Below are 24,233 nucleotides of genomic sequence, written 5' to 3'. Positions count from 1 at the left end.
TTTTATTTTGTTTTTTAATTTTTTTGTGTGTTCTTGATATGCGTAAAATATGTTAATATATTTAATAATATATAAAATTATTTAAATATATGTATACATAGAACTATGAGTAGGATCGTGCTAGGTAGCTGACTGCAAGCTTAAAACCTTTGTCAGACCCTATCAACATTTTTTTTCTCTGATAAGTTGACCCCTATCGGCATGGATCTTTAGAATATTCGAGTTGAGTTTTATTTTCTACATAAAAATAAACAATAAATATATTTATGTCTTTTTTCTTGATGCTTACACCTAGCACTATGTGAAATAAATGGTTTACCTTACTTTTTTTGGCCTTCTAAAATATAATGTATATCTGAGACCAATGCTTTCAATTGGCAAGGAATGATTTGCTTACAATTAACGGTATTTTGAGGACGTGGAAGTTTAAAGTGCATGTGAGTCAAGGGGCTTTGGAAAAAGACACTTGAAAATTTCAAAGCCCAATGGGGACTTGCCCCGCTCTGCTCCTAATGAATAGGGTTTGGTTCTCATTTAATCAGGTTAGGAGCATAGTAGGAGATAAAGTGTCAAAACCCGTTGGACTCTGAAACCTGCCCCGTTTAGTTTTCAAAACTATATATATATATATATTGTTATTTTCTTTATTTTTAATGATATTTTAGATCGTAATCATAAAGTTAAAAAAAATTATGATTATAGTTGTTAAAAATATTTAATATATTTATTTCTATTCTAAAATGTTCTATCTTGAATATGTTTTGAATTGTATTTAGTTATTTAAATTAGACATATTGCTGAATTTTTTTCTTATAGTCACGGGTTACTGTATTTCTGATTAAAATTGAATCCCGTGTTCAATTTTTTGCCGTGTTTAGAATCCTTGGCAAACCCACTAGGAAACTCGTATGTCGTTACTCCTGTTATATATATATATATATTCCTTCCCCTGTTCTCATTTACTGATCAAACGGCACTGTGGCGACAATCCATCTCACTGTCTCCATCAATATTGGTGATATATTCTTTTTGGAAAAAAGAAAAGAAAAAGAAAGGATGAAAGCGCTCTCTGATGAGGCCATCATTTGTTTATCTGCTAAAAAAAAAAAAAAAATGATTTTCACACAACATTTTACTAGATTATTATAAAAAGGATAAGTTACAAAGATATTTCTGTTATCCTTTTGATTCCTCCAGTGTAATTTAAAATTTCTGTAAGCAACAATTTCAAAATTGTATCTTGTGCTGATGAATCTTAATTGGGTCATCCTATTCCAAGGACCGTACTCTTTTATTCTTGAGCTATGCTTAAAACAAATAAGACCACATTTGTCTACAATTCTAAATGTGCTAAAAATTCTAATGCTGTTGCAATCTGCTACAGCTTTAAGGCTGTTATTAGATAAAATCCTGAGCATAGTATTTGTACTCTAGAATAACATTCTAAGGTTGTGGGAAGAATTTCACCTTGATTTTGTTGCCCTTGCTGGTATCTCAAAATTCTATTGCTCAGGCTGGCTCAATTGAAGATTGATTGGCACATCCTCTCCGATGCTAAAACCATATGGAATGAGGGTGTTTCCAGAAACCACATTCACATCCCTTGTGCCACAAACCTGAAGCATAAAATCTCATTATTAGATTTTGTTAGATAACTTTCATATGTTTTGCTGACAAGGATTGTAACACATGAGTTTCTTTTTGGGGATGCCTAAAGATTGTCAGTACGCCAACCAGATACCTTCTTATACAATTCCACGTTTTCTTGACGAATGTGGTTTACCTTCTTGTAGAGTTCTACATTTTCTTGATGAAGAAGGTTTCCCTGTATGGATTCAGCAGACATTAGTAATTATAATTGAAATATTCTTAGTGAAATTCTTTTACAGAAAAGAGCCGTTGTTTGGATAGACCTTTTGGTTTAGCTCTTGTATCTCATCAGTTAATATCTGGTCCTGTGGAAGCCAGAAAACCACGCGACAGACGTATAAAAACCTTGTCAGTATTATGTGTTTTCTTCATATAGGCCACAATAATGGTTTCTTACCTTTTTCATACGGACACCTCTCAAACTCATTTCCAGCTGGTTCTCTAGATTTTGTAGGTCCTTGACACTCAAGCCATAAAGTTCTTCTCCCATCAATTGCCTGTCTCATCAAAATGGCAATACAGGTTCACTATTCGTTATATATATATATATATTGACACATCATATGTGTTAGAATTATATATCTTGCTGAGATAAGGAGAGTATTTTTTTTTTCCACCTTTTTTCTAGGGTTCCTATAAGGTTTTAAGCCTTATTGGAGAATCTTACTAGTCATGCCTATACTGTTGGCTTACCTTTGCATTCTTTTTGTTTTGTTGCACCAAGGGTTCCCCTTATTGGTTCTCTCAAGAAGATTTCTAGTTGGTGGGGTGTAGGTTTATTGGCAGGTGCGGTTGACGTTCAAGCTCATTCTCAGGAGTCTTGAAACTTGTAATGCAACCCTGGAAAGCCTTTAGCAGCTGAGTCAGCTGGCTCTTTGAGGCAAGTGGACTCAGGCTAACATTTGACATCTATGTTACTGACTGTATAACATATAAACAGTTCTTATTTTATCTAAACTCTTCTTGTTGTTAAACATATTTCATGACATATGGAATGGAGAACACAACTAAGCACAATCAGCTTAAGCTATTTTATATTAACAATCCCAGAAACTAATTAACCTTTCAATATATTGACACTTGAGTAAAGAAGACACTTTCCTGTCAGCATCACATGTCATCCTGCATTTTCCATTTCAACTTGTTTCCCCTTAATTCATGCATTTTCCATCACATGTTATCAGTTGTTTAATGCTTGGTTTAACATTGTGTGTGACTGACTGATTTCTAGTGTTAGGACTTGGGATGACTAGTTATTTTTCCAAGAGTTCTCCTTAATATTTCTTTCCCCCCTGAATAGTTTCCCTTGATTTTCAGCTTATATCATGTGGCTATTCTAAATAATTTATGAAGAAACTATTCTGTAGTTTCTTATCTTATCCTAAGCTATTTCAGGTTATTAATATTTTCATTTAAGGACAAAAGAGCTGCAAGCTAAAGGAGAAAGATTGTACCGATGATTTTCTTGCAAGTCGTATAACTGTTGCCTTAAGATTTCTGCCTCCCTTTGCCAAAGCTAGCAAGTAAAATAGCACTGATCAAGTGTATGCAAAACTATGATGTACTTTTTTTAACATCATGACCAAATAGAACTAATCTGCTAAAATTTTAAACATAACATGTTAGAGTAAGACATGCTTAGTTGAACAAATAAGCCAAGCTACATAAGCAATCATTATACTGGCTAGGTGTAACAAGTTGGGTGCTTGCCGGCTGACCCAATAGCTTAAGCTATTGGGTAGTGCTACATACCCCTTATATACTCAACACTCTCCCCATCCAGATCTGATGTGGGACGAGAACGTCTAACACTAGGCCAATATAGCTTTTGTTGGGTTATCAGAGCTATTCTACTAAATTGCTAATTCTTCCATTGCTGGTAAACTCTAGTAGGAGTCAAAACTTTGACCATTTTAAATTCAATAGAGATGCCACCCCATTCCAGTGGAACTATGTTACAAATTTTGTGTATTAGATTGAAAACTGAATGATATGATGGTTAGTCAACTGGAATTTTCTTTGGCATTCCAAATTTTTCATAATTCATTTTATCTGATATTTTCCAAGCATGCTATATGATTCCAAATATAATGAGTGAAGAGAAGAAACTTTCTCAATGAGTGTTTACTAGCATTGATGTTGATTGTTAATTCACCTAGTTGCCTCTCCTGTTTGAAGCTTATTTCTGCATAGTTTCTTTTGGTTCAACAAAATTACTAGCTGTCTAGAAACTCCTATAATTCCTCTCCTCTCCTCTCCTCTCCTCTTCTCTCCTCTCCTCATATTTACTCCTTTCTCTTTACTCAACTCATGCCTTACCAGTACCATACCTGAAGGAGGTTAGTTATTACATAAGGATTTGATCAATATAAAAGTTATGATAGAAGTGAGTGATTACATTTGTTATTCCTATCGGAGATTGGAGAAGTGTTTCTTGTACATGGGAAAGACAGTCAGTAGCTCGGTATATGGCATGCACATACTACATCCAACTTCCAATAATGTTATATTATAAATAAATCTGTGTTACAAGAACAATAATCTAATTTATTTCATGGTTCCGCAACTACTTTTCAACATGATGCTGTTATATACATCCAAAAGATTATCAAGTGGCCCATGTATTATCTTAGTTGGAAGCCATTATATATCCTAGCAATACTGTTCGGTCAAGACAAACGAACCATCTTATAATGGAATCATGTCAAAACATTGTGCAATCGTCAAGAGATTCTTGCAACATAATGTGCTGGTTATAGATTTGTGGATATATTTATCAAGTACTAGCATATAGTAATTGGTCATTAGCTCATTTCCTTGGCTGATAGCATGATAATGTGAGCTGGTGAAATGATTTTAAGTTCCTTTGGAACCATGTACTTTACTTTATATTTTCAATATGTATTCCACTCCTAATTTTGATCTGTGCTCTCACTATATATATATATATAGAGAGAGAGAGAGAGAGAGAGAGAAATTTGGGGATCGGGCTGTTTATATGCTCTTCCTTTTTTGAGTTGGTAAATAATAATTGCATTTAGCTGGAATATCTATTTTTTTTTTTATAATTAACATTTAGCTGGAATATCTATATGATGCACTTGGAAGCCACAAGTCTCCAAATTCTTATGAAGTTTCAAGAGCTTGTGGTGATGACGTTTATTACACAAGAAGGTATGTAAACCATGTCATCAAATCAAGAATGATAGATAGTATACCTTTTCTTTTGGGTAACACTATCAATCAATTGTGCTTTTGAGAATCCATCAGGTTACAAAAGCATAAAGCATACAAATATTTCTAGATGATTTCATTCTTGATTATTTAGGAACTAAACTTTTGTGTTTTCTTAGTAACATTCTAATATTTCAAATTCAGAATATCATATGGTTTTGATAAGTCCTTACAAGCATTTACTTTGGAATGAGTTTTACTCCAAATAGACTAATGTGCAGTAGCTTTAACACGTTTAGGGGAAAATTGGCTTACTTTGTGAATTCATTCTGAGAAAACACAAAATATCATTATTTAAATGGCTGGCGGATTTAGGTTTTTATTATTTATTTTGAGCATAGTGTTATTAATTTTTATTATATTTAATATAATATAATATTTCTTATCATTGGGCCCATTTATTTCTTGGAATTTGTTCCATTCTAGCACTTCTTCTCGTTATTCATTTTGTGGTGTTCATCAATCTACTCATTGGGTCTTTGTGATTGTGGTTGATACTGTCTATCACACTCCCCTAGTTAATGATTCAAAATTTAAGATTAGGAGCTAATTTTTAAAGTATCAATATAGAAAATAAAAATTTTGCGCTGATTTAAAATTTGAGATCCATCATTTGGTAGGAAGGAAGGAAGTGGGAAGAGAAAGGAAGAAGGGAGTAGATGACTTTCCTCAAAACCCACCAAATCCTTTTTGTCAGAATTGGGCAGAAAGGAAAGGAAAGGGCTCCAAAATCTTTTATCTTTACATTTTCCATTTCATTCTAAACCCATTAATGTTTAACGCTATAATGGGAAAATGTTATTCTAAAATGTTATCTTTCCATTCTCTTACTTTCCCTTCCTCCAAATTCATATTTCTTTTATTGAAAAATCAATAAAGTTATACAACTTTTCTGTCAATTTTTCTATGGTTTTATGACACAATTCCATTAAAAAATAGTTCGTTTCTCTTGGCCGAGCAGGATTCTAGAATATTGCTATTTGATTTCTTTCCTCTTGATTGCACATAAACGCAGTGTGGTTTTTTCACTTACCAAAAAAAAAAAAAAAAAAACCCAGTGTGGTTTTTTCATCATGGTTCCATTAATGGCTTTCAACCATTTAATATTGCCTAGATGCACTTTTAGATCTTTGGCAAAGTCCTATTTCCCATGCCTGTCATCCTAAGGTTGACAGGCAAACAACACTACACCACCATTCTAGGATACCTGTGTGCGTGATGCTAGATAATATTTGTTGGCAAATTGGTGAGCACCTAGAATTGTACTCATTCCATCTGAATGAGGGATTGTACTTATGATTGACACAACAGAGATGATTTTTTCAAGTTCATGTGCACTTCATATACTAGTAAGCAATTGCTTGAAGCATAACATCATTTGCTATGATAAGAGAGCCATACTTGAGTGAAGTTGGATCTGTATCTTTTCTTTTTCTTATTTGAGATGAGAACTTAGGTTCAATCTCTGTTACATATAAATACTGAACTTCGAATATCCTAACTAGTGGGAAAAGAACCTAGAGTGATATATGATTTTATAATATCTTGTTTGGTCAAAGTTAAAGTAACAAGAATTGATCTATCAAAAACAGAAACATAAATGATGATGTAAATGATCAATATGACCTGAACGACCTGGACTCATCAAAGATTTGTCCCAACTATTTAGAGTATAGATGTGCGAGCCTTGTTTTACCTTTATGCTTTGGCTAGGGCCATAAATTCACTTAAACCATAAGCTATTCTGCCCTTCCTAACCATCCTAACAGATGTTAATTTTTGTCCTCACATCTTCCTAGCAAGAACCTTATTGTGGACTGTCACTCTTTTTCGTTTGTCAAGTTATCCCTTTTCATTGCACATCTCCACAGCTCTTAGTTGGTTGTTTTTCTTCTTCATTTTATCTTCAATGGGTTTCATTACAATGTTTTACGGAAGTGTTTAAATTACAATGGATACTAAATCAAGTAGAAGATATCCACAATCACTGCGAGTCATGGATATCACTTAAACTTGGACTTGAATTTGATACCTCAATTTAGTACCCTGAGACCTTGCTGTCCAAGCAACTCTGGCGGGTTTTCACCATGCATATTCTCATCTATGTATTTTAGCTGCTTTGCAAGTGCTTCCACAACACTCAAAAATCGTTATTTTCTTATTAGTAGAAGATATTTATATGCACAATTTACTACACAACTTTTTAACTCTCACTAATCAAAGTAAATATGCAATGAAGAGTTTCTCTAATATAGCTTTATTTCTGTTAGAAATTTGCAGGTGGAGATTGAAAGAGGTTTGAGGGAAGCGTACCTTGACTTCTGATACGGGATTAAGTAGTTGGTGATGTTCCTCTTTTGCTTTATAATATCGATCAATTACTGATTTCATGCTGACAAGAGGGAAAGCATTGATCAGATTCTTGGTCACTATATTTATAGCTTTAGTAAATGGGAAATGCGACATAAATGGCTTTAGTGCATCGCTTTGAAGATAATAGCAACTAGGAAAAAACTCGTAGAGAAAAAGTGAAAACTGTAAATAAAACTGTAATTTCTTTGTCTAAAGTTCTGAACTCTCTTGTATTTCATGCAAGTATATGTTGGTCATGATTAATACAACTATACACAAAATTGATCATATTAATCTAGAGGCACAATAATACAGTGTATTTTTTTTTTTAACCCCCAAAACATCCCCCCAAAAAACAAAATAAGAAAGAAGGGGGAAAAAGAGCAGGTGTCTCATTTTTCATTTCTTACTCAAAGTTTAAAAGGAATCCCTTTCTGATTTTAAAGAACAGTAATTGAATCATGGAACATATAAATTTGTTTAGGATCGAGAGACAATAATGTCATATGTTCAGTATTTTTTTTGGTTCTTCTATCATTTTTCTTAATGTTTTTCCACAACTTTGCTTGCTTCTGGTCTGACCAGCTGATGCTTGACAATATTTTGAAGCTGAGGTACCCCCAACATGTTTGTGACATAAACTGCCTACTCTTTGGAGTGAATGGAGGAACTCTCTAAGCACATGGTTGGTCTCTTTCTCACTTTCTGCTAGGGTTTTCTTTACATATTTGCACATTTTATTGCACATCTTATTGTCATGTATGATTCATAAACTGGTATAAGCATCAGATAATCTTTAATAAGATGCACGCCGTGACTCTGCCAGAGGGCATTTATTGCATTTTTCTTATGTTATTTTGGGATCAACATTGATTATAGGTCAGGAACACATTAGGAATTATTAGTGCACTTGAATTATCTTCAATAATTGTCAAAGTTTATAACAGTTGTTGAGGTGGAAAATTTCATTTACTTGAGGTGGTGTTTAAAAGAATGGAACGGGACAAAAAGGTTGGGAAAAGTTATTCCCCTTCCAGATTTCATTTTCCTTGATACATTTTGAACCGTGAATTATTATTATTTTTTTGTAACAAAGAATCAAACTACGCACTAGCCACTTTGGATTTTGGATTCTCAGATGGTTTGTAAACTTTGAATGCAAAACCGCGTGCAAGGCATCACCTTGGTGTGAAGAACCACTCAAGGGATTACCCTGAAAAGCCTTACTAGTTGAGTTGTTCAGAAGGTTACTATATTCTTCTTAGCCTCCTAAACCTTTCAAATGATTTATGTTTAATTAACTTTTGAAAGTAACTTATCCATCTTTCATTAATTTTACCATCTTATCCATCTTTTGTTATATTTCAGGTCATAACAAAAGATGTAATCCAGTAGTGCAGCAAGTATTGCAACAAAGAAGTCTGCCAAGAATTTATAGACCTGTCCGATTTAGTAGTACTCTATAACAGTTTTTGACAACTTTGAAAGTGGAAAATGGTTTTCAAGGATTGTTATCTCAAATTGGATACTTCTTTAAATAACAGTTAAGGTAAAGTGAGAAAAACAACCTAATGTTTAAAATTTGGGCAAATAACTTCTCTAACCTTTAGTTTGGGTATATTACTTATACAAACAAAAAAAAAAAAAAAACCTTTATTTTGGGTATATTAATCCGTTCTTAATTCGCATAATATGTTAGAAAATCACATTTAAGTAGTCACGTGCAACCTATATTAAGTAACAAATTTTCTAAACTTCCCTTTTGGTCTCTCCAAAATGTTGTTATACCATTTTACATATAAACACCATTTCCCTCTTTTGGTTAGGGTGGTTTGGTCATTTTATATTTATTTTGTTTTTCACCTTCTTTATTTTCAAATACATGAGGGCACTTTAGTCTTTTAATCTCTCTACCAACAATAGGCCCTTGTTCGCACAAAAAAATATAAAGATTAAAGATTTTTAAGAAGCTATAGAGGGTTATGTACCCTATTTGCATATTATAAAGGTGTTCGAGTGACCCGAAAAAACTGCAACTAAAAAGAACTTTCAAATTATGTTTATCTGTTTTCTAAAACCAGAAAAGTTCTCATAAATTAAGATGAACTAATCAGATCTACCGGAAAAATGAAAAAAAAAATGAACAAACCAACAATTTATTTCTTTTGGATGCATGGGAAGAACGTGCTAAAACCTCAGATGACTTACTGCATTTTAATACAAAGTCCCAAGAAACTTATTGCATCTTAACTCACGCCGTAATGTGTAACTCATTAACTATTGAAACTATATACATTAATCTGAAATAAAATCACTCAAACTTGTAGAATTCAATAATGTTTTTTTTTTTTTTTTTAAATTATATATATATATATATATATATATATATATATTATCACTGTGGAAAGGAGTTAAAACTTTATATCTTTAATTATTTTGTTTATATATATAACTCCGTGTTAGTTACTATAATTTTACTTCAAACTTTCAAAACAATTATATTAATTTGTGTCATAATCTAACATTAATCTTATTAAACAAGGGCCTTGTAAGTTAATGGTACTTTATCGTCTTCTAAAGTAAAAGGTCGAGGATTCAAGTCCCCATAAAAACAAAAATGAGTATGTAAGTGTGCTTATTATCAATTAAAAAAAAAAAAAATTTTAACCTGATTGTATATAAATAACAAGCATTCATACAAATATAAAAATTATAAACTTTATCTTGTAATTTGAGTTAATCGAATTAATAAAATCATGCTCACACTTGTAAACTTTATCTCGGTAGTTAGTTCCACCCTTACTTAGGACTTAGGAGTGAACCCTATAAAAAAAATTAAAAAAATGAAAACTGGGCCACTTACATCAAGAAATTTTTACTTGGTTTTTGTTAAAACATCCTGTTGTGCCTTTTAGCCTTTTTTTTAAATTCTAAATCTGATGTGATTTATTGATTTACATTTTACGTTTGAGAAAAGGGTTTTAAATACTTTTTTTTCTTTTAAAAGCAAATTTCTAAAGCAAACATGGTGTTCAATTTCAGTATTTTTATTACACTAAACGGTTCATTATGTATTTGATATATTCCAATAGAAGTTTCTCAAATGGAACAAAACCCTACTGACTGTCTCTCAAGGTAACAACACATGCATGGGACATTGGCAATTACCACTTTGACTTGACATACCATACGGAATAGATAAAATTATTTCTATTTTTATTTTTTATATTGACTCTTCATTTAAGTGGAGAAACTTTATCATTAAAAAAACTAGTATCAACATGCACAGTGACCCCAAAATGCAATTAAGTAGTAGCCTTTATAGCATTATATGATGGTGATATGTTACCTAATACATTGATTAGCTCTCTCCTTACTCACCATTCTACTTTGAAATCAATTAAAGCATGCACGCAGCAGCACGCAGCCAACTTTTTTATTTTTTATTTTTTATTTTTTTTTATTTTTATCTATATAAGTATGAAAAATGATATTATAATCTATCTCTACATATAAAATCATAAATTATATATCATGGCTTCTGTTCTATAATTGGAAAAAACAACCTTTTGTGTGCAAATAATAATAATAATAATAATAATAATGAATAATGGATAGATGAAGGTTTTTCTAGGGATAGAATACTTGGTTAAGGTTTCTTCTACTTTTTTCCCCAAAAAAACAAAGAAAAGAAAAGAAAATGACATAGATAAAGAAAAAATAAATATTTTTTTAAAGTAAATTAATGGATTTAGGAGGCCAGGGTCTTGTCACAACAATTTGAGTCTGCAGAGTGAATTATAGAGGAAATATAGCCTATATAGGCTTAGGATGTTTGACATGAAAGAACTGATTATCTTAATTATAAATTTATAATATAACACCTTTATTACATAGCCGAGGTGCAAATTAGCTCAACATTGTATTAAATTTTTTTTTTTTTGGGGTTAAATCATTGTATTAACATTGTAATTTCTTGTTTACTAGTTCTCAGGTCAGTCCAATTACATGGAATATATACATGACTGTAGAGAGCACCCTTTGCTAATCACCTAATTGTAGATGGCTTATTACTCCTTCCAACTTTGTTCAAATGGAAAGGAAAAAAAAACACAAAAAAAAAAACAAATGGATTAATCTGATGAGATCCACATGTTATTAACTATATATGCACTCTCTTTCACACTCCTAGGAAATTAATAAGTCTTAAGTTAGACTCTTAGAGCATGTTAATTATATTCTATATATATTAGCTTTTTTGTCATACTAGTATAGGGTGAATGAACTAAAAATCTTTCACAGTACCATTAAATTAGTGATGAGAAGTGCGGTGCAATCTTTAGGTGTCTGTACAACAGATGCAAACAAATAAATCTTGTCTTTATAGACTTGTGTTGCCATGCAAACTATGTCACACACAAAACATAAACTTCATATCAACATATATATATATATGTGTGTGTGTGTGTGACCTCTACCTATAAAAATACGTGTACACAAACTATCCAAGTCCGTATAGGGGGGAAAAAAATAGGCTATTTAGGAGATCAAGAACTAATATATACCAAGTATACTTTCGATATTATACAAGCCAATTCTGTTCCTTAATGACGATGATTTTACAGAGCATTCAAAAATACAAAACTTAAGGATACAAATAAAGTAAAAAGAATGATAAGATAGACATGGCCAAATTAAGGTTGTCAAAAAAACCTGGTGCTTGAGAATTCATAGAGCTTGCCAGTGCTGGAAAAGATAACCAGCCCTACTTCTGCATCACACAGAATCGCTAGCTCCTTCGCCTTCTTCAACAATCCGTTCCTTCGCTTTGAGAAAGTCACTTGCCTGCTCGTCGTGTTATCGATCCTCCGGATCGCAATCTTCCCTCTCCCCATCCTCACCAGTCTATAATATAGAATCTAGGGTTTCTGCAATACACATATATTGGGAGAAAAAAAGTAAGTGTATGTGTATGTGTGTGTGTGTGGTGTGTGTGTATATATATATATATGTAAAGAGTATATATTAGATCTTAAGAAATGAAGTAGAAGAGTAGTAGCTGAGAAATCGAAGACATGATGAAGCAAAGCTTACATGGTTAAGTTTGAAACTGATTAATTGTGTTGTGAAGAAGTACTAATTTGCTTCATATCAAAGTCAAGAGTGAATGAGTCTTTTATAAGCAAATGGGTGGTTTTGAGGTAGTGCAAAAACTGCTTTTTGAGCTGTTTGGTATCTAAAACAGCTACTACTACTAAAGAAAGTGGTTAATTTTAAACTCGAATTCACATTGAAGAAGTCGAGAATGAATCATCAGTACTACTCCTTTTATATTTCTCTCTCTTTTTTTTTTCTTTTTTTTTTTTCGACTGTTCCGATGGCGCCGTCCGCCGTCTTATTCACTGACACGTGGGAATACGAGTCTTTATTTTACCTTAATTAATATTAATGCTAAAAATAGAAAATACATTTTGTAAAGTACTCTCACTATAAAGTCAATACCCTCGTTAGGCATGCAACATAATAATACTGATAATTAATTAATTAACTAAAATTTATGCATCAATTAATTAACTAAAGTTTAGATTTCTTTAAATGTATAATTTAAATTTTAATCATTCATAAACAGGTTGGGTTGCAAATGAAATGGGTGTCAAAAAAGCCTCCCCTTTTTTCTTTTTCTCTCTCCCTTTTCTTTCTTTTTTTTCTTAAGGTCAAAAAAAGTCATGACTTTGTGTGTTATTGTGTGTGTGAGTGAGAGAGAGAAGAAATAAATTTTTTTTTTTTTCTAAAGTTTCAATTTAGGTAAAAAGTATTTACCAAAAAAGCAACAATTAGGTAAAAAAAATAATAATCTGGTGCTTGGTTAGTATTTGGAAGTTGGAACTGCTAAACAAATTCCTGAGCGCAGATCACAATAATATTTATATTAATTATTTTTTATGCAAATGTTAAGAAGAAGATGACCCAATTCCTTACTTGTATTGAACATAATATATTAGCAATATTATTCACATATATTGCTTGGAAATTAAGTGAAATGTGGAAAGAAAATCTCATCAATAGGTTTATAGCATAGGTTTTCTATTTACATCTTGAGCATTTTAGTCATGTTCATATATTGATTGTTCAACAACATTTTAGCTCAGCCATAAGACTCTCCCAAAAATAGATGGTTACATGACACTTATTAATCAGTATTATGAGAATATCGACAATGTAGCACTCTCGACCAATAATGAATTATTATGTCCTCTCGTTGAGGAAGATAATGAATTCAAAAATATTGGCCAGAAGTACTATATATATGTGCGGGATGCAATAGCCAAGAGCTAAAATCATGCAGAGTAGTTTGTGTAAAACTCAAGTATATAAATTTCCACATGATCATTTTAGGCTACTGCTTGAGTGGAAAAAAAGTCCAATGTATCCCAAAATGATTCTAGAACTTAAATTAAATTAAAAAAATTTCTTCAATTATGCGCAGAACCATAACCATATATATATTCAATTAAAAAACATTAAGACCTATGTGTCCCATGAGTGCTCTTCATGGTCTCAAAGTCAAAGTAAACAACTCCTTTCCAAAGTGCACTATATACAAGGCCTTTCATATTATAGCATTTGTCTTCAATCAATGCAGGAAAGGCAATACAATAATCCAATATGAAATGAAAATTGATGCAAGTATTTTAAAATTATTATTATTATTATTGTTATTGTTTTATAATTTTGTCATTTAATATGTAGATTCACTTATGAATGGATTAACATATGTGTATTCTGATTTATCTATAATATTGGTAAAATTACATTGAACTAATACAAGTTTTAATTGATTTGCTCTCTCCTAACAGAAATTGAATATATAACACATACCAAGACATAATCAGCAGAAACACAAGTGAAAAACTCAAATCACCCATACACCAATCGAGGGAAGTCTTGGCACGCTTCATCGAGCTTAACCCAATGCCAAACAATCCGTACAGCCAACCCACAGGCATGTGAGATTTACTCTGCCAAAAGATCATGCAGCTAACTCAAATTTGTAAAGTTTATTCGTATTATCAGTACCAAGTTCTTTTTCTTTGGAGTGTCAGGATGTGCCCTAACTAATTTCACACATATCAGATGAAATTCGGATTATATCCACGGCGTGATTTTTAATTAATTATTTGCACTTAGGAAGAATAAATCATTAAACCTCATGCTTCATGATGCACCAAGACCTAAATATTTTTCAATTAGAAGAACTCCTTAATTAGGGTTTCAATATCAACGTATAACTATCATGAAGTTGATCTCTTCGTAGTATTACTCATACAGCATGTAAGCATTGCATATAAAAGCTAATGACCTGTTAATAGTGGTGGGAGGTTGGTCCATACATGAAACAATCATGAAAGATTTCGATGGCTGTCTACAAACTCAGCCTCCCATTGGTTGATGCCCACGTGAACTCAATTTGTTAAACCAATAAGATTCGATCTTAACGGGGGGAAATACTTAAATAATTAACTAAGCCCTAATTTTGGATTAAAGAGACCCCAAAATCAAGGGATTAGACTAAATTAGTGTAGTTCTCGTACTTTTGACTACTTGTTTAGACAGGTGTCAATCATCAACAAATGATATACGTGCAAAGACCAAGAGAGAAAGGTGGTGTAACATACAAATCCAATAGTTTATCATCCCAACAATGGAAATGTCACTTTACTGACTCATCACACCATTGAAAATTAGTTGTTTGAAGTGTTTTTGGTGTTAGCAGAGACAATTTAATAAGAAGAGAAGCACATGAACTTTATCATAATTGTCGATTTGCATCCATCCATCCAAGGAAAGGAGATATGGCTTTTTTTGGAAGAGGAGATGTATGTCCCTTTTATTGACCCATGCCCACATGCGATGCTGCTCACACAGAGTTTTCACTTCCATCACGTAGTATTTTCACACAGTCTTCTTCACTAGCTGTGCATGGTTTTTATTGAATGACACAAGGATGGTGAATATATTCCATTCTTGTTTGGTACTACTCTAACCTAGTTTACTTGTTGGGGCCGGTATCTACGTCTTTTTCCCCTTTTTTCCCGATCCATTACTTCAAAAGCATTCAAGACGCTCTTCGTTGTTAGGTATGAGAAGAGTTAAATGTACACAGTTTTATTTGTGAGTCCGAACACGTAATCTCGATCTAAGTTATAAAATAGTAACCTTATTATTGTGTCAAAGCCTACCCTTTAAACATTTAAATTTGTAGTCTTCTTATATACAATTTCTTAAAGTAAGAATGGTGCGTGGATTTGAAGGGCTCTCTATATTGCATAATTTTAATCATTATTCATGTTGAATACAATTAGTATACATTTAGTACACAACTAGGAACTTAAAGGGTCTTGTACTTTTCACTAGCCAGAACGAATATCATATTACTGTTACTTTTACTTTCTAACAATATTCTATTTTATTCATGTTGAAGTTGAATGCAATTATAATCATAATTTACATATATATATATATATGTATATATATATTTTAACTGTTATAATTAATTAATCAGCATTGATGGTACCCGATCCGGTAGAAGCAGCCAAAAGATAATCTGCGAGTAATAAGTTATCTGATCATTCATAGAAAACCAATCAATTCGCTTCACAACATTTTGAAATAGCTCCTATTGTTGTTGTGGTAAATTAAAGAATCTAGGTTGACAGTTGTAATACCTCAATATTTTAAAAGATTTATTAATTTTAATTAATTGTTTTTATTTTATTTTTAAATGATTTGTTTAATTTATTTCGGTTTAATTGCTTTTATTTTTATTTTTAAATGATTTGTTTTATATATTTGATTGTATATGATGATTGTTTGTGGGTGTGCTTGATTATTGATTGAATTGGTGTGTTGGTTTGCTTTATAAGAATGTCATGATTGTGTTATTTTTAAGTTGTTTATTTGACCATGTGTAATTTTATGATAGTGTGATTTTATTGTGAATTAATTGTAATTATTAGATTTAATTGGATTAATTAATTTATTTAAGTTAATAGGTTTGGGCTTAGGGGGAGTGGAACCAATGGATATGGTCTTGGGCTTGGATGGAGCCTTTTTGGGTTAATTAATAAAGGCCCATGGTTAAGTGATTATTTTAATAATTATTTTTGTATAATTATAAATATATATTTAAGTATATATTTAATAGGTGTTATGGAATGACATATATATATATATATATATATATATATATATATATATATATATTTATTTATTTATTTATTGAAATATATAGGTATATATATGATTTAATTAACCAATGGGTTAATTATGGAAGGTATATATATATAAAATAATAACATTTAAATAATATATATCTATAAGCATATATATATATATGCTTATAGATATATATTATTTAAATGTTATTATTTTAATTCATAGTCCTAGTTGAAATAGGATTAGGAATTTAATGTGTATAAATATACACATAAGGATTTAGGGTGAAATGTTTTCACACGTTAGAAAAATAAGAGAGAGAGAGAGATAAGGAGAAGGCCAACAAAGAGGAGGCCGAATCTGAGAAGGAGGACGTTGGGATTGGAAGAGACGATCAAAGCTTGAAGCGTCGATTTCATTTCGAAACCTTCATGCGAGTTTTTCTCTAACTCTCCTCTTAGAACTCATAAATATTTTACCTTGAATATCAAAATTTTAGGTTAAATTTATTCATTAAATAATGGTTAGAACGGATTATTTAAAAGTATGAATTATTATATTTTTAATTTTGGAGTATTGGATTTTAATTGTATATATAGATGTTGTATATATATTTTAAAATCAATTTATAGGTGGATCTGTGACCCAAGAGGGGTAATTAGGGTTTCTTTATTTTCTGGAATTGTTCTGTAAATTTTCTGAATTTTTCTGGTATTTTTTTCTATATTTTTAGGAATTTATTAGAATTTATTTTTCAATTATTTGCTTGGAAAATTATAGACATATATATATATAACTACTGGTTATATATATATACACACCGTGGTTCTGTTTACGGCGCATCAAAATGGGATGGGGATCTGGTGCGACACAATATATGCTATTACAGTGCACACGGAGCATGAAGGGTTGAGATTAATTTATATTTAGTCAAAGGTTCTGATGCGGTGCAGAACAAGATTTTATAGTGTGCTTGCAGATCTGGGCCGCTGATGCATGGTGATGATATTAGAACTGATCAGCTGCAGCGCGGTGTACATATGTTATGGAGCGCACGGATCTGGACCATTGAAGATGGCGGATTGATTCAGTGCAGCGCACTTATAGGAACGCGATGCAACCGGCCAATAGGAGCGTGCCGCGTCACCAAGATGACCAGCCAGCGCGCGTGGCAGCGCATACGTGTGCGTGGTAGCGCGTCCAAGCTCGTGTGCGCATGTGCCAAACCCCCCACCTCGTGTAGCGGCGCGTGGGAGCGCGTGTGACCGTGGAAAAGGCTGTGGAGGCGCGTGCAGGGTGTTTAAGAGAATGTGGGGCCGCGTAGGGAGGTGTTTGGGATTCCAGAAAGTTACTGTAGATTCCGGTAATGTCCCAGAGCTGATTTCAAGTTTATAAATGTTGAAATTAATTACTAGGGGATGTGTTTTAGGTGTTTGAGGGTTAAAGGATGCTACTACGATAACTAATTGCATTTAATTAGTGTAATTATAATTAATTAATATATTAGTTATGGAAGGAAGTGTACATATATATTTTTTTGTTATATATGTATATATATGAATTAACTAATATGTGATTGGTTTAGAGGGAATGATATATATATATATATATATATATATATATATCATTTAAGATGATTAATAGTATCATTCTTATTTGGTATATCGTGATAGGTTGATTATTAAATTAATGTTATGCGTATAATATGCATGAGATGGATATGTATGATTCAGTGAATGGTTAAGTTTAATGTTGATTCATGGTTAAAGTGTAGGCATGGATGAATTACCAAAGGGTTAAGTATACTACCTAAATATGTGTATGAATATAATACATACATGGGAAGCATGGATGAGTTGCTAATTAAAAGTATAAATAAATATACTTGTGGAGGCATGGTTGAATTGCCAATGTATAAATAAACATACTTAAGGAAGCATGGGTGAGTTGCCGATATATAAATAAATATGTTTATAATGGCATGGTTGATTTGCCAAAGTGTAACTATATTGTTGTGTGTTAGATGATTAAAATATATCATCTATGGTTACTATTTGTGTAAGTTGGATTAGGATTAAATATTCTTAAAGTAGAATAGTTTAATATTTACAGTTTAGTGTGTTATTTTATACATATTAGTAAAATAATACTGGTAGTGACATAGGTGATTTGTCAAAGTCTAGATATTGACTGTGTGATTTAAATACTTAAAATCATTATTGGTTTTGGAAATTAAATAAAATGTTCTTTTAATTATATTTTATGGTTTAAGTTATTAAATTGCTGTCTAGGATGGAGTTAGGGTTAGAGTAGTTTCTTTAAAAGAAATTGTGGATTGGACTGGGTTTGATTATTAATTAATCATTGATAATGGTTTTGGAATTGATGAACTTGGTAATAGTTATGATAGTTATATTGTATATAATTATGTACATTAAAGATAAAGACTTTATTACTTTTGCTTTTGATCAGAGATGATCTATTTATTGGTTTTCAGAGATTTGGTAGAGAGAACTTGCTCGTAGGGTTTAACCCGCGATTTATTTTTCAGGTTATTAGAAGTTCAAGTCTCAAGGTTGAGGATCCGCAGCTGGAGGACTTATCCATTCATTCATCTTATTTCAATGTAGGGTATTTTCTTATTGTTAGATAATGGATATTATTTAAAGACCATTGCATTATTGGATTATGTTATCAGGGATCCTTGATTTACAGGATTTTCGAATTGTAACTTTTGGGAGAATTATTAATGGAATTTTTATTTAATAGATTTTCATTCAGCGAATTATTTATTCTTTTTATTTCTTTTTGTACTCGGTGCTTGTTTAAATATTTTAATTGTTTTGATATCCCTTGATTTTGTGCGCGGACTTGATCAACCCGTGTTCCGAAATTAGGGGGTATTACAACAGTCCTCCTCCAATCAATTTTGCTTAACTTCATGATCCTTCTCCAATATTAAGACAATATGAATAGGAAAGATGTGTCAAGATTCTCTCACTTGCCCTTGGTCAATTGCAGGTTACCCATTTTCACTTATGAAATGGGACCAACAATTTACCTCATAAGCCATTCATCCAACCTGCATTCCCACATGGACTAAATTCTACAACATTCCATTGAACTACTGGATATCCAAAGGATTAAGTCACATAGCAAGCTCAGTGGGTGAACAGAATATGCTGATCAAGCTACTGAAAATAGAACAAAGCTTAGGTTTGCAAGAATCTGCATCAATTTGGACCTGACAAAACCCCTCCAACATGAAGTTCAGCTGAGAATGGAAGACAGTAGCTTTGTGCAAATCAGGGTGGAATATTAGTGGCTACCCAAATTCTGCACCAAATGCGACCACTTAAACCATACAGAATCTAACTGCCCTCTCAGCTTTATAAATCCACCACACAAGAGAAGGAGTATTATCACCCCTCAGAAGAAATCTACCCCCTGCACCTGCCACTACAAACCCTCCCACTAGTGATTGGATTACGGTTAGGAAGAAAAAGAAAGCTCCACTGGCTTCTACATCAAATTCAGGTCCTGCTGTCAACACAAACCAGTTTTCTCCTTTATCAAACCTAGACCTTGAAGAGAATACACAACCCACTACCCCTTCCTCCTCCACATCCAAACCTTCAGGATTAATTCCCTCATCATCTCCTCCTACTAACAAACAAAGCTCTCCCACATACTCAGATACACTTATCCACTTCCCCCTTTGCATCAAGAAACTGAACTTCTCCAACACCAGCCCTTCCCTTCCTCAACCTAACCAACCAATTACCAAGCCCTGCCCTGCCACCTCCCCCCCGCCCCCCTAAATACAGGAAACAAGGAACATACTATGGCAAAAGCATCATTCAGGCAGCAAGCTCCAGCCATATTCAATCATCTTTAAGTGATCCTGACACCTCTGATCATCCCACCACAGTGCAAAATGACAGAAGAACAATCAGGAGTTTGGAGAAGCAGGCAATAAGGAAGAGTCATAGCAGCAAAAATTTAATGTACATTGGTGCTCCATCAGACCAAGCACATCCTGGAGGTTCTTTCAATCCTCCTTTTAAATGATCTCATTTCTCACATGGAACATTAGAGGGTTAAATCAACCCTCTAAGAAATCAGAGATTAAGAGACTAATCTCTGGAAAAAAAAAACTTGATCTTATCTCTTTGGTTGAAATAAAGGTGTCTCTCCCCAATGTAGCTTTAGTCCATAAAGCTTTGGCTCCTTCTTGGTCTTTAGTCCATAACTATAGTTACTCAGATTTGGGTAGAATTTGGGTTCTTTGGAATCCATCTACCATTGACTTATCAGTTTTAGCTTCTACCAGGCAGGCTATCCATTGTAGGATATCTATCATAGGACTTAATATCAATTTTTTTTTTTTTTTTATTTTTTATATGCTGCTAATAATGTACTTGAAAGGCAAGTCATATGGGAAGATCTCTTACTGCAGGCAGACCTTTTCTCATTCTTTCTATGGTTACTTACGGGGGATTTCAATGTTATTCATAATGTTGCTGAAACTTTTGGTGGCTCAATGAGATTATGTCCAGCTATCTCTGATTTCAAGGAATGTCTTCATCAAGCTGACCTCGAAGACCTGAAATTTAGTGGCATCCTCTACTCTTGGTGCAATAAGAGTACAGGGAATGCTTACATTGCAAAGAAATTGGATAGAGTTTTAGTTAGCCCTATTTGGACATCATTTTTCCCACTCTCAGATTGCACCTTCTTAGCACCTGACATATCTGATCACAGCCCTATCCTTGTCAACATAGATCTCAATTCTCCCAAAAGTGCATTCCATTTAGATTTTTTAATGCATGGACCACACAACCTAACTTCTTGCCAACAGTTCATGAGGTTTGGTGCACCTTCATAAAAGGAACTTCAATGTTCCAAGTAGTCCAAAAGCTTAAACTCCTCAAACACTCACTTAGAGCTAACTACAAAAAAGAGTTCACTGAGGTGGACACGAAGCTTCATGCAGTGACTGTAGAGCTAGAAGCTTGCCAATTGGATCTTGATCACAACCCAACTGATATCCAATTAAGACAATTGGAAAAATCACTTGTTCATGAATCCCTAAGGCTAGGGAAAATTCAGGAGGACATGCTTAGACAAAAGTCTAGAATGACTTGGCTCAAATTGGGTGATTATAACTCTTCATTCTTCCACAAATCAGTGGCCTCAAGAAACAACTGCAAGAAGATCATCTCACTTACCACAGATTCTGGAGAAGTTTTACATAATATGGACCTCATCAAGCAAGAAGTGGTCTCTTATGTTCAGAATATACTTGGAAATCCACCCACCACAACTCACCTCATCACTGACTTACATCCATTCATCACCAACCACATTCCTGATCACTTACATGCCTTCCTGCTTGATATTCCCTCTCAACTGGATATTTAAACTTACATGTTCAGCCTTAATAAAGACAAGGCTCCAGGCCCTGATGGGTACAATTCTTTTTTCTTTCAGAAATCTTGGGGCATAGTGGGACGAACTGTTACCAAAGCCATTCTTAAGTTTTTTTCATAATGGCAAGTTACTCTCTGAAGTCAATAATACTTACATATCCCTTGTTCCCAAATGCCAAAACCCCACAACATTGCATGACTATAGGCCCATTTCTTGCTGCAACACTGTCTACAAATGCATTGCAAATCTCTTAGCCACTAAACTGCAGTCTACCCTTCCTCATTTCATATACCAATCACAAGCAGCTTTTATCAAAGGGAGGAAGATAATTGATCCAATTCTTTTGGCACATGAATTATTTAGGGGTTACCACAAGGATTCAAAACTTACAAGGTGTGCTGTCAAAATTGATTTGAAGAAAGCTTTTGATTCTGTAAAATGGGATTTCATCCTCAACAGCTTCAAATTGCTCAACTTTCTAGAAAAATTCATTAATCTCGTACAAGCTTGTATCTCAGCTCCCTCATTCACTAGTGCCCTCAATGGTGAATTTCAAGGTTACTTCAAGGGAAAGAGAGGCCTGAGATAAGGGGACCCCATCTCTCCCTTCCTATTTGTAATTGCAATGGATATATTTTCATCTATAATTAAAAACTATGTGGAAAAGGTTAATACCTTTAAATAACACTAGAGATGTAGAGCCCTAAAGATTACTCATTTATCTTATGCCGATGATTTGCTACTGCTCTGCCATGGTGATATCTTCTCTGTCTTAATTTTGAAATGTGCCCTTAATCACTTCTGCACAATGTCAAGTCTACAAATCAATCTCTCCAAAAATAACTTTTTCTGCTTAGGTATTGACTGTCATATTGAAGCTGCAATTTCTGATCTACTTAGTATTGGTGTTGGGGCTTTTCCAGTGAGATATCTTGGTGTACCACTGATCTCTACAAACTTAAGGTTTGTTCATTGTAGCCTTCTCATAGATAAGTTAACAAATAGAGTTTCTCATTGGACTTCAAGAAGCCTATCTTATGCTGGGAGGCTGCAACTCATTAAATTAGTCCTAGTCTCAACACAAATTTATTAGTCCAGCATATTCCTTTTCCCCAAGGCTGTTATTAATGAATTGAACAAGATCCTTAGATCCTTCCTGTGGTCAGGCCTGAAATGAAGTCATCTGGTGTAAAGGTCTCTTGGGATAAAGTCTGCAAACCAAAAGAGAAGTGGTGGCCTAGGTATCCGAAATCTAGAATTGGCTAATAAGGCTAGCATTCTTCACCACATTTGGGATTTGAAAACTGGTGGCAAGGACAGGTTATGGATTTCATGGTGTAATTCTCATTTAATCAAGTCCAAAAATATATGGTCCATCAACATTCCCCAATCCTGCTCTTGGAGCTGGAGGAAAACCATACAGTTAAGGTATTTAACAAGACAATTGATCAAACATAAAGTTGGCAATGGTAATGATACACTATTTTGGTGGGATAATTGAAGCATTGGAGGTCCACTATGCGTAAGATATCCACTGTCTGTTCTTACTGAGGCTAGGTTCAATGTTAATATCACAGTCAACATCTTCATTGTCAACTCTACTTGGTCATTTCCTGAATGCTTGTCATTAGCAATCCCTGAGCTACTTTTACTACCTCTACCATACTCCTTAAGTAATGACAAGGTCTCTTGGATTGCTTGCAACTCTGGTCAGTATAACTTGAAACACACAACATTATTTCTTGCAAGTCCCTCTCCAGCAGTTCATTGGTTCAACTTGGTTTAGAGGGCACCAACTATCCCTCGCATGAAATTCAATATGTGGCTTGCTGTGCAGTCCAGATTGCCTACCCTTGACTCTAAATCAATAGCACATCATTAAAATGCTTGTGTTCTTTGCAATAGTAATCATGAATCCCATGACCATCTTTTCTTCAATTACCTGTTCGTCTCACCTATTTGGAGATTTATCAGAGACAGATGCAACCTAATCACTCCAAATGTTAACTGGGAAATCCTAATTCGTTGGCTCTCCTCACAATGGAAAAAAATTCGGCATCCAACCTACTACGGAAGATATGCCTCTCAGCACTGATTTAGCATACATGGGAAGAGAGGAATGCAAGGATCTTCAAAGGAAAGAAATCATCCACAAGGGTAGTCTCAAACAGAGTCTGTTCCACCAACAAAGCTATTCTGAAGTTTTTCTTCGTGATTGCTCAAGCTCTCGGAAAATTCTCCGTGAGTGGAACTTGTCGCCTTCTTGTTGCCGTCCGCTTCCCCGTCCTCCAGATTAATATCCTTGAGTTGCATGTATGCAACTCGTTTCACCTGTTTCACCAGAAATT

At 33.4% G+C, this 24,233-nt stretch overlaps 1 protein-coding gene across 1 annotated transcript; it reads right to left on the bottom strand.

Moving 5' to 3' along the window:
* Positions 1-1,485: 1,485 nt before the first annotated feature.
* On the bottom strand, positions 1,486-12,131 carry LOC132286760 (MADS-box transcription factor 23-like). Its single transcript, XM_059789143.1, has 7 exons — positions 11,950-12,131; positions 7,198-7,276; positions 3,105-3,166; positions 2,048-2,147; positions 1,914-1,955; positions 1,742-1,825; positions 1,486-1,616 (listed from the first exon to the last, which is right to left on the bottom strand). Exons 1-7 carry the CDS (start codon positions 12,129-12,131, stop codon positions 1,503-1,505), a joined length of 663 nt encoding a protein of 220 aa, XP_059645126.1. The 3' UTR covers positions 1,486-1,502.
* Positions 12,132-24,233: the final 12,102 nt, after the last annotated feature.

This window comes from Cornus florida, unplaced genomic scaffold (genome assembly GCF_030987335.1).
Source record: "Cornus florida cultivar Cherokee Brave unplaced genomic scaffold, ASM3098733v1 CherokeeBrave_3.0.0_Hap2_Chr11, whole genome shotgun sequence".
Classification (NCBI taxonomy): Eukaryota; Viridiplantae; Streptophyta; class Magnoliopsida; order Cornales; family Cornaceae; genus Cornus; species Cornus florida.
This window is presented reverse-complemented; position numbering and strand designations above follow the sequence as displayed.

Excerpts from the sequence above, each read along its gene's own strand:
- LOC132286760 (XM_059789143.1), bottom strand. The coding sequence starts at position 12,131 with ATGGGGAGAGGGAAGATTGCGATCCGGAGGATCGATAACACGACGAGC. Across the intron at positions 1,956-2,047 it reads GAGGTGTCCGTATGAAAAAG|GACCAGATATTAACTGATGA; the intron begins GTAAGAAACCAT and ends TGGCTTCCACAG. Across the intron at positions 1,617-1,741 it reads ACGTGGAATTGTATAAGAAG|GTTTGTGGCACAAGGGATGT; the intron begins GTATCTGGTTGG and ends TTTATGCTTCAG.